The 12,326-nt window shown below is 36.4% G+C and overlaps 1 protein-coding gene across 3 annotated transcripts in view; it reads right to left on the minus strand.

The window, feature by feature from the left end:
* Window positions 1-12,326, minus strand: part of ANKRD12 (ankyrin repeat domain 12) — a 63,039-nt gene that overhangs the window by 19,764 nt on the left and 30,949 nt on the right. For all 3 annotated transcript variants that reach the window (XM_061356296.1, XM_061356298.1, XM_061356297.1), the window contains 3 exons: window positions 6,745-6,891; window positions 5,539-5,739; window positions 1,092-1,234 (listed from right to left, as the gene is read on the minus strand). In XM_061356296.1, coding sequence (XP_061212280.1) covers window positions 1,092-1,234; window positions 5,539-5,739; window positions 6,745-6,891 — 491 coding nt within the window. The remainder of the gene's footprint in view (window positions 1-1,091; window positions 1,235-5,538; window positions 5,740-6,744; window positions 6,892-12,326) is intronic.

A 12,326-nucleotide genomic window follows, 5' to 3' on the forward strand; every position in this document is an offset into this window, starting at 1 on the left:
TCTAGCATCAAGGGCATCAAGTTGTTAAAGTTACGATACCAAGGCCACTGCATCTTCAGCACAGTATCCAGTATGAGTTACTTCTGTTTTTGTCGTACATGCTAAGAATGGGTAAATCCAGCAGACAGTGATATGTTAACAGGAAACTTTGCAATTTTTCTGATACATGTCAGTGAGATGGTCATGGATACATATACTGAGACCAGACAAGCAAGAGGTCCTGCTCTCCAAAACTCTACTACAATTTTATGCAAGTTCTATGTAAAGACCCATTTTTGTTTAGATAGCCATAAGAAATAGTTAGTAAAGAGTCAATTACAATGTTACAATCAGACTAATATAATTCATTGCTTCAGCCTTTCCAGAAGATCCTTTCAAACTGAACATCTTTGTTTGGAAGAATTTAAGGATATTTTCTATTTTTTGCTTTATACAGTAGATCACACACACTGTTATGAAATAAAAGAGATAGAAAGGAAAAGCAGAGTAATTTCTGCATCTACTTTGTAGAAAGCAAGAACAAATTCAGAAATGAATGTAAAATAATTACAGTGTTCCACTTACCTTCTCTGCTAATTCATTATTGGTAAAACTTAAAAACATAATTTAAGAATATATGTACATCAGTGCTGTATTTCAAAGACCATAAATAAGTGTAGGAGACATATAAATATATATATATACACACACACACACCCCTTTAAATATTTTTAATGTGTGTATATATATATGTATATGTGTGTGTGTATATAGACACACACACACAAACCATTTTTGCTTGGAGACATTTTTATTTTGAGAATTCTACACAGTGGAAGTCTCTTCAAAAAAGTCCATTTAAATGTTTCTTTATTAAAACAGCAGAAGTGAAACTTTTAAGTATTTGAGAAAGCAGATACTGGTAGAAAACATCTGGCAATAGAAGTAGGATGAAAAACAAAACGAAATAAACAACTTTAAGATGCTCTTAAACCAGCAGAAGCATAATTGTAAAACCATATGACAGCAGTCAGGACACTCAGGATTTGTTCTAAAGACTGAGCATTTCAAACCACTTATGTATTTCCCTCCCACTCTCCCAGTAGACTCACATTTCTATGCCCACTACTAGCAGAATCATGAAGTGGTGTATCATCATCCAAGCCCTGTGTGTTCACGTCAGCTCCCGCTGCTATCAGGACTTTAGCAACATCATAGTAACCAACATTACAAGCTTCATGCAGTGGCGTCCAACCTGCAGTGAAGAGTGGGAAGTTTAAGTTCGAAAGGTCAAAGATCCTGCACTACAGATCTCTACTGCCTCGAGATACTTCAAAATACACTCACACACAGTAACTGGCAGGAAGGTAATGCCATTCATCTGATGAACATGTGCTTTATCAGTTTTAAACCCCCTGTCAAATTCCAAACTTTATTGTGATTACATTGAACACAGAAATCACTTATCAAACAGTAAAAGACAAAATCCGACACAAAATCCTCAGGCTAAACACGTTAGAAATTCTTTGGCTAGTGAGCATTTGAATACAGTGTTCTATATGGAAATGAATACATTATTCTATATGGAAACACTTTGAAAACCACACTATTGGAAAGAAGGATGGCAAATTATCATAACCAGTGCTCCTTTAGAGCCACTGAACATACACCAGGAATCACTAATAACATTCAGCAGTTACTAGTGTATAACAACTTAGTAAGAAATACTGGCAGAGAATTTATTCCTGATATTTCCTAGAATATTGGTATTTTTTAGCAATTTTGATTTCCACATTGATAATCTAAAGTTCAGTGCTCATTTTTTGTAACAGAGCCTCAGTGGAAAACAATCAACCCACACACCCTATACTCCTTATCTCACATTTCTTCTCAACTTGATGTCTTCCACTTTGTAGCTGCCCTGAACATCTAGCCTGCTGCTGCTGCTTTCTCAAAGCTCAATTCTGGGAAGCTGTTCAACTTTTCTTTCCAATATAACCAGTGTAAGTCAGGAAAAACACATTCACTTGAACTCTGTGTCAAATCAGTAATAGTCTTGTATATCCATGATGAGGAGGTGCAAGAAACATCTGATTTATCTAATCCCTCAGTAAGATAATTTTCCACTTTTACTTTTCCCTCAAGTTCTCACTTGCCACTCATCTGAATTTAAAAAAAAGGAAAAAGTCTCTACCTTATTCTAAAGCAAAACACTCCTTCCTGATCTTCGTATCCTGTAGTTCCTCTCCAAACATTACTTGGGTCACTCACTTTCAAGACTGCCTGGCTACCACGTCCTTCTTTGTCTTTTCTTCTCATTTGCCCTTTTCTCAATCACTCACAATGATGACACTCTTCTGCTCTCAGCCCTCTGATCCCTGCGTTCTTTCCCCTTATTAAGTCTCTCTGTAATTCATTCTTCTCCATATTTTATTGCTTTGCCTTTCTACACTATCACAGTGTCTGGCCTGCCAACTCTAGTCTGGCTTGCTCTCAACATCTGTTTCCTTTACTCTTGTTCTCACACGGCAGTATCATTCTGGCAGGTATCCCATGAGCAGGGTTACTTCCTCCATTACTAATTCATTTTCTGCTCCTTTAGTCCTGCCAAATTCTCAGCTAAAAACTCTAATTCTCTAAACTTCACTGCATCCTGAATTCCTTTATTTTCCACTCATGACTCATTGCTCAGATCCTCCCCCTCCTCTTGACCTCTTCCTCCACACAGGATTTTGAAGCTTAATCACCTCTGCTTCTCACTTTGGGTTACCAATAGAAAAGTATCCCACTTGATCCCAAACACCTCCTTCAGAGTTCTGAATGAAGTCTCTAATGACTTGCTCCCAATTGATTCTTGCTCCAGTCACTAGATGGCTGAAAGCAGTATTGAGTGGTAAATGATTTGATAAAGCCTGTGAAAACAGTTAGGAAGTTTTGTGCCACATCTGCTCAGTTTTCTGGTGGTGCCTGATTTAATCTGGAGCAAAAAGACCTTTAACTAGAGAAACACCAGAACTAAAATGTCTGTGTAAGTGTGCAATTGTTCAGCAATGAATGTTGGCTGTTGCAGCCTGACTTCTTATGAGCCTGCTCATCAAAGTATCTCATTGTAGGCCAGGTTGGACAGGGCTTTGAGCAACCTAGTCTAGTGGGAGGTGTACCTGCCCATGGCAGGGGGGCTGGAACTACATGATCTTTAAGGTTGGTCCCAACCCTAAGCATTCTATGACTCTACGATTCTCAGAACCAGCTCTCTGCCATTCTCCTTATCCTTTCATCTGCCTTTAAAATGAATTAAGTATCTGTACCAGGTCAAGCTGGGGCTAAGCTACGTTCCTTCCTAGCAGCTCAAAAAGTGCTGTGCATTGTACTTGGGGCTAAAACAGTGTTTATAACACAGCCAGTGTTCTGGCTACAGCTGAACACTGCTTGTAGAATATCAAGGCTTTCTCCCTCCCTCCTTGTGCAAGAGGCTGGGAAGGGATGTAGCCAGGACAGCTGACCCAAACTGACCAAGGATATATTCTGTACTATATGACGTCATGCTTAGCAATAAAAGATGCAGGAAAGAAAGAAAGAGGAATGTTCATAGTTATTGTGTTTGTCTTCACAGTCAATCATTACACCTGCTGAGGCCCTGCTCCCCAGGAAGTGGCTGCACATTTGCCTGCTGACTGGAAGTAGTGAATGAATTCCTCTTTTTCATTTGCTGGCATGCACAGCTTTTGCTTTTCTTATTAAAAGGCCTTTTAACTCAAACCATGAGGGCTTTTTTCCATCTTATTTTCTCCCCTTGCCCGGTTGAGGATGGAAAGTAAGACAGCAGCTGGGTGGGCGTGTGGCAACCAGCCAAGGTTAACCCACCACAACACCTCTTCTTGTAGTGTTTCTACAGCCCTGTCTTCCCCTGAACCTCCCCCTCCTTTTCTAAAATTGCTCATCAACAAATTCTTCTCATCTCCCCTCTCAATTTCTCTGAAGATCTCATAGGGCTCTACTTCAGCTTCCTTTCTTTTCTTCCTCTACATGCCAGTCCTGGGCAGCCTCATCTTCAAACACAAATTCAGCTACCCTCTGCAAACCAAGAAATTACTGATCTCTTTTGTTACTTAATATCCAGATTTTTGTCCACCTAATTAATACCTTCTCTTGACATCAAGCTAGAGCTGACAACTAATTGCATCATATAAGTCCTAATTTATCCCACTGGAGCCTGTTATCTCAGCCCATCTCACCCATCCCCATTGAGAATGTAATTCTCACTGTAACCATTCAGACCCATAAAATGAGCATCTTAAAGAGCAGGCTTTGCTGTAGGTCTAGTTAAAATACTCATGCAAACTTTCATTGTATTTTTGCTTCTAAAAAAAAAAAAAAAGGAAAAAAAACAACATGGCGCCTTCTTATATTTACTTCCATACTTTCTCATGAGCCACTTCTACTGTGGATGAAAAAAGCCAGTGTTTAGAGACAGTGTTGAAAGGCAGAGCTGTTTCTTATGCTGTTTATATAATGTGCATTTGATATTTGTATTATTTTTAGAGTTATCCTTGCATTTAAGAAACGTGACAAAATCCTATCTTTTTATAGATGTCTCTTAGACCTCAATCCCACAACCTCCACACCCCACCAAACCCTTTATCCTGTAATTTAGCCTTCCTTTCACTCTGTTCCATCCTTCCTCATTACCCCAAACTCCTATGCCCTAAATCTCTACCCAATACTCCAGCTCCTAAGTCATACACTCTTTTACACTGGCTGAGGAAAAACCAGAAAGTACTTTGGCTTATCTCAGTATGTAAGTGCATTTCATTTGGTGCCTGGCCAATCAGCAACTGGCAACTACTGAACTCAAAACTGCAGGTTCTGTCATCTTCTCTGAAAGCATTACTTTGGGAATCTTGTATTTACTCAACAGATTTTTTACTAAAACATGTAGAAACTTAACTACTGTGAGCATATCAAAAACAAAATAGGCAAAAGTTTTCCAGCAGGTTCCAAAAACTTATTTAGAAGGTCTTACAGACAAACAGACAGTAAAGAAAGATACCAAATAAAGGATGCTAAGAATATGGTACAAGTTGCAACTCACCTTAAAGTTCATCAATCTGCTGAAATCACAGCTAATACTGACATATCAAAACTATCATTAATCTAGCAGTACTAAATGACAAGTGCAAGCTACACTACACTCACCTGCTTTGGTGCACATTCGCTGTCCCAGTGAGAAGATAATATGCATTACAATGCCACCTTTGCTGTTACTGAACTTCTCATCACCTCGTACAACCTACAGTCCCATTACCAATTACTGACTGCCCGGTCACAACTGAAACCTTCAGGTATTAATATACTGTTCTAATAATATACTGGGCTCTACAGTGTCCCAGTACTACCACTGCTATCAGAAATAAAAAAACACTATGGTTTAAGAATTTCTACTAAGTTGTATTTTTTCATTTGCATATAGCATGAACTGAAATTAAACCTCTGCTAATGACTTCAGCATTAATTTTGACTCTTAACTCTTAACAGTTAAGAGAACATATATCTACTTACCTGCAAAATCTTTTACATTCACATTTGCACCTAAACTGATTAGCTCCTTAACCTGTTTAACATCCCCTCGAATTGCTGCCATATGTAAAGGAGTTTCCCCTCGTTCATTTCGCTTGTTAACTTTGTCTTTTTGTCTTGAAGAAGTGGTTGGAGTTTTCTTTTGTGTTGGTGCTGTTTGTAAGGGATGATTTAAGGTGGAATCTACAAAATAAGTTTTAAAATGGTCACTGGAAGTTATTTAAACACTATTTTTACTTTAGCTCATTTTAACTCTTGTGTTCAAAGATGATAATAATAACTACTGAATAATTATATTTAAATAAAGGATATATTTGACACTTGACCTGTATTAACACAATGTCTATTCACAACATGCAAAAGCGTGTTTTGCAATATCTCACTATTTTTTAAGTAGGTTCCAAGGACAGACGAAGTCTATCCAGACTGCAAGGTTCACAAACTGTGGTATAAATTCTGCTGAAACAGACAAAGCATGACCATGCAGATTAGTATCTACTCTGCTTCTGCTTCTTCCAGCACAATTCCACCATATTTTTACGCAGTGGGATACCAGTTTGAGGAATTACTGGGTATTGTACTCTACGCACAAATGTTTTTGGCTGGAATACATAGTTTCTTAAGGAAATGCAACCATTCACTTTTGAATGCCAATGCTGTAAAAATGTTACACCTGTAGAACATACACAAAGAAAGATTTTTTTTAAATACAGCTGGAGCAAGGACAATTTGAAGTTCTGAATTCAAAACAAGGTGTCACCCCTCTCCCATTAAATCTTAAGGAAACAATCTGCTTTCCTTCAAAATGAAAACCCTGCTCCAAATCGAGACAATGAGACAGTAGTTAAAGTTCATTAAAAAAGAAACAAAATCAACACCCCCCAACAGATAACATTTCAGTTTTCAAGTAACGCACATTATTTGAGAGGCAAAAATAATTAAAGAAAGAAAAAGAGATTTTCACGTTTTACAGCTATTATAGTGCAATTTTTTGCATATAAATATAGAAGGTCAAGATATTGTTATCAAATTGCTTGTGAATGCAAAGAAGCTTTAACAGATTTATGAATAATTTTTTAAAAATCAATAAAGTTAAGGATTATTGAAAAACATCAGGGTTCAGAATATTCTGACTGAGACAAAATTAAACAGGCAGGAGGAAGAAAGCTGTTAACTTTGCAAGCTCACCTGGACTGTTGTCTCTTGCTGTCATCTGCATGAGAAGTGCCATCTGTTTGCGCTCTGACAGAGGATAACCAAAAAGAATGCTAACTGGTGGTGTTTTCTTATTTCCAGCATCCTTCTTAATTTTCTTTTTCTCCGAACCTTCCTTCTCTGGAAATATTAACATTTAATAACTCAAACTGCTGTTCTATTAGAACATCTTTCTAGAAATAAAAGCATTCTTTTTAAGGTATGTGAACTGGTGATTGGTGACGAAAACCAGAAACTGCATCTCTAATTTACTGCATTTGTATTAGTTTTGGTTACTTGTTCTAATCGTATCAGGATAAGCTACTGAGTTAAAGCACTTAAAGCTCTGAGGATTACTAAGCAGTTCTGGAAGACAAAAAACCTGTTTCACAGCAGGAAGACTTGTTTATGTCTCAACTTTAATTTTCAGAGATTAAAGTCAGGCACTTAAAAAGAGTCTGTAAGATCAGCTAGTCAATTTTGAGCCTTGAACACAGACCTGAGACTGCTCGATTCTACTTCTCTCAGGATACCATGTTAAAAATTAGGAAAAGGCTTTTAACTACTGGTATTGTTAGCTAATTGGATAAAAGACTGTTTCTCTCAAACTCATCCTGTTACTTCACCTTAGAGCAATTTATTCTTCAAAATTAGTATCTTTCCAAATCATATGGCTGTTTTATATACAGAAGTTCTTTCTTTTATCAATATTTACAGATGTTATTTAATATTTCATGTTCAAGTTTTAAACCAGGAGCTAAAATTATGCATCTGAATAAACAGATCATTTCTAAAACTATTCAGTACCTACAGACTCTCACAGATCTTCATACTGGTTAAATGTGCTCTTAATCAGATAACTTTTCAACACCTAATGATTTTCAAATCTATAATTTTGTGTAATTTGGAAACTTTGGTCTATATCTGCCATACTTTTCAAAAGTTCTCCCTTAATTTTTCTGCATAAAGGTCTTGTAAAATGAACACAGGCATTCAGGTTAAAGTATGACAGAAAACCACTGATTAGTGATTGACTTTAACTAGATCACTTTTAACTGGAGCAGTATTTAATGTTCTTAAATCAATCAGGCACAAACTCTCAATGCACCAAATTTCTTTTGGTACAACTGTTTTCTGCAGATCTCCCTACCTGGTCATTATGGTTTTAACTATTATTTTCTGGAGATATAATAGTTTGCATATTTATGTGGAATGAAAACCATTAATTTTCTGTGATTATCTTTCTAGGCAACTGCTTTTTTTCTGTCTTAACAAGTTCTTATCAAATTCAACATTTTATAACTTGAAAACAGCTTTTATTACTTACATGCTAGATCTATAATGTCTACCTTTTTCTTCAGAGCCCTAAGTTTACTACTTGAATATAAACACACTGGATGTAAAAGATGGTTCAAGGAACCTTATTCACAAATCAGGTGATTTGGAATTTCATTTTTTGAAAGTATTACAAAAACATTTTTAACCAACACGTCAAGAAGGAATGGTCTGAAGAACAGTTTAACAGACTTAACCAACAGAAATAATATCTTCCAATTCCGGGCATTTCTAGAGATCCTGCTCACTCTACTGCACCTTCATCTTTTGGAAGCCTCCCTACTGACAACCTTCCCAACAGGCCTTTAAACAGCTGGACAGGACTTTGTATCCTACAGTCAGAGGTAATCCCAGTTCACCCTCCAGGCTGGACTACTGACCATACAGACAGGGGCAGAATCCAGTAAGGATGTCTATTGCCTGCTTTTTCTCCTCTGTGGCTGGCACAAAGAAGCTGAGGTCTAAAGATTACAACAGGGAATGTGTAATAGATGAAAAGCAGGCAGAGGGGAAAAGCTGTTGGACTGATTAACCAGACTTGGCCATATAAAACTGGTAGAATTTGGCTGGGAATTTGTTGAGGCTTGGTTGGGGATTGGTACTATTGGTTAAATAAGCCTGGTTGCCACACTGACCTTTTTAGTTTTTTGTGTAATAAGTTATGTCAACTTATTCTTACTGTGACCAATTACCAGCTGATGAGACACTGTTAAACTTTGTATTTTGGGCAATACTAACAAGATTGTGGAAATTTTTAATATAATTTTTTAAAAATTGAGGAAGGCACCAGGTTTTTTTCAGTGTTGCCCAGCAACAGGATGACGAGCAATGGCCATAAACTAAGCACAGGAACTTTCACCTCAACACAAGGAATAACTTTTTTACGTTGAGGGTGGCAGAGCAGTGGAACAGGTTGCCCAGGAAAGTCATGGGGTCTCCCTCTCTGGAGACATTCAAAACCTTCCTGGACACATTCCTGTGTAACGTGCTCTAGGTGGCCCTGCCTTGGCAAAGGGTTGGACTGGATGATCTCCAGAGGCCCCTGCCAACCCTAACGGTTCTGTGATTTTGTGAACTGCAATTAAGCTAAGTGAAAGTAAGGGGTGGGAATTTTGGTGTTATTACTTGTCCCCATGATTATATTGATCCTCCCAGTTTCATTTTCTAAATGTCAACCTCAAACACCTGTATGATAAAAGCTTTATTAAAAAAACGAAACAAGCCCCCAAGCCCCCTGTCATCTGCAAATGTAGAAAATATTAAAACAGAAGACTCCACTGAGGCAAACTTCATGACTTTCTGGCAGAGACACAAAAATTAATAAAAATCACAAATTATAAACTTAAGTCTCGTTGAGGTTTCCTAACCATGCCGTTCCACATGTCACTGTGCCCCAAACTGTCTGTTTTTTATCTTTTGATTTTCCCCATTTCTGCCTAAAGCCCTCTCTGTGGCCCTCCTCGTTTCATTCATTTCCTCTCATTTTCTGCCTTCCTAACCTTCTCTAAATCTCATATTTGAGGCTTTAATAATGCAATGCTATTCAGGCACAGGAAGGCAAGTAAACAGTACACACCTTGAATTTTGTAATGACCAAAACAGAAATACATGATTTTAGAGACCAAACAGTTATAAGCAAGGCTCTTTTAAGAATGGAAAGCTACAGATCTACATACATATTTAAAAAACCCTACAAATCTATCAGTCACATTTAAAAAGGAAACAAGATTCCTTTTACTAAAGCAACACATGAGATTTTTCCAAACTGCAGGCATCTCATACTCATGAATATCTAAATCAAGGCTACTGCCCTATTGGTAGAATGTCTGCATAGGAAATCTTAAAGAAAATCAACACTGAAATTGTACTTTCAAACTTTTCACTGTGAATATGTGGCCATCTCTCCAAGGATAATGTATAGCATCCTCTTCATTGACTAACTTAATGCTTCCATCAAAACAACGTATTTCAGGTTGTCTGGCATGATATGCTATTTCTCAGCTTATGCTATTTACTGTTTATTATTCTTTTCTTCAAAACCATATTCATTTTCATTCTGCAACTTTATAGCTACACTCAGCTTGAGAAAATAATACATCTAAATAAATGAATGTTTTGATGATCTACCTCTTGCTTTTTTACTATACAGTGTAGTTTTATCTGCTGGTTTTTGGTTTGGGGGTTTTCTTTTGTGTATGTGTGGGCTGTTAGTTTGGTTTTGTTAGTGGTGGTTTTTGTTCTTTTAATAATCTTGTTATAAAAGCTTACTAAATAAATAAGCACAGTTAAATCCCATCTCATATTTAGTGTTTTCAAACAACATGAAGATCCTCCCCTACACATTCCAAAGCATGTCAGTGGTGAGCAAATTATTCTTCTATTACTCTTTATTGACACAATGTTTGCAAGGCATTTCTAGAGCTTTCCAATTAAAGTACCAAATAAGAATACAACTGCTCTCACCAAGTTATACTTTAATTATGCGCTTATGTGTCAAAAAAGACACAACTTTACTAAAATTTGTGAGACTTTCATACGTGTTTTCAATCTCAAATCTTTCAATCTCAAATCTCAAATGCTTGAGATTTCAAATCTCAACAGTTCAATACACAAAATTAACATGATCAAGAATAAATCTAAAATATGAAGTACGTCCTGTAAGAGGCTATTGCTTCCCCCTCTCAAGATCTCATGCATATGCTCTGGTTCTGAATGCACAAGATAGAATAACACAAGACAAAAGGGGTGAAAGAAAGCAAAAATAAGGGAATAGGGCATATAGATTTTTTTTATACACCAATAAATAAATAAAATAGTAAAAAACTACTTTTCTTTTTAATCCAAGGAGAAAACAACAATGCAAGTGCTGATAAGGAGGCTACACAAATCCACAGAAAAATTCCTCTAAATTACTGGGAACCCCATTATGCTTGCTGCAGAGTATATTACACAATTTGTTTTCATTCACTCATTCCAGAAATACCATCACACAGTACACTATATTTAGCAGGAGAAGTTGTTCCTGTTAAAAACATTCAGGAACTTTGACTTCTTAGCAATTCTTTATCTTGAGGTAACAGAAAACTTCACACAGCTGTGTACTTGATGTTTATACAACTTTTAGAGTAGTAACTTCCCTAATAGAGGAATAATATCAGTTTAAGAAATTAAGTAGAATTTAATTTATAAAATTGACAGTCAATTAGGCTTTTGTTTGTGGATTTTGGTGGTGTTTTTTTTTTTGGGGGGGGTGTTTTGCCTTTTTTTTTTTTTTTTAAGATTTTGAGCATATTTTTCAGTCTGTAGAATGAAAATTTCTTTTGCATTCACTTTCTTGACACTTTTTGGTGTTCTTCAGCAGCTGGACACAGAGTATCAGAGAACTTCTTGTTACTAAAAAATACAAAAATCAAAGCTCTTCAAGTGGCTTCATGTTCAATTATCTTTATTAAATAACCTTCATAATACAAAGCCAAATCTATCTAGGCAACATTCCTTTTAAGATTTTCATTTTGCAATGTAAGTTTTTCACCTAACACTTAATAAAAGGACTTAAAAATAGCCAAGTTATGTAAACCAGTGACACAGGTGCGTTTGAGCACTTACTTAGAGAGGAGCTTCATGAAATTCACTCACATTCTAGTCCTAGATATTTCACTCTAGGGCTAGAAACATCAGAATCACCAGCAATTATTTAAGAACTTATGCATGACACATTATGTTCCAAGGCAACCGGTTATGTATGTTGTGTGTGGGGGGGAGTTACTTGTTTAATTTGGATACATTACAAATTTACAGGCAAGCAATTTCTAAATGTTTTCTGAAAATAAATTATTAAATAATATGATGTGTAGTCCTCAAAACCGTTAACCCAAGTTAACAGAACATATCATTTAGTAAAACCTTAGTAGATAAAAGAGAGAAAAAATACCAAATTCAAACTTCAGGTCTCATGATAGTCTGCTTGAATATTGATCTCTTGTCACAGTGCAGATTGTAAGGAATAACAGGATTAAGAAATAGGACCATGCAAAGCTAAAAGATGTACTGCTTGAAAAAAATGCTACTAAGGAACTAACAGGATTGAGTGATACACAAGAAATTAATTTGCTTATTTCAACTGTAGAAGACAGGTCAAGATGATCAATTCTGCACCTGAAGAGACAAGAGTTATTGAGATCTATGTGATTGTCATAATCTGATTGAAGTTATTTTAAAGAGAAACTACACAACTGACTGCT

This window comes from Neopsephotus bourkii, unplaced genomic scaffold, assembly GCF_033783945.1.
Source record: "Neopsephotus bourkii isolate Nb327-2 ecotype Australia unplaced genomic scaffold, CSIRO-AGI_Nbou_v1 NB_846, whole genome shotgun sequence".
NCBI classification, from domain to species: Eukaryota; Metazoa; Chordata; class Aves; order Psittaciformes; family Psittacidae; genus Neopsephotus; species Neopsephotus bourkii.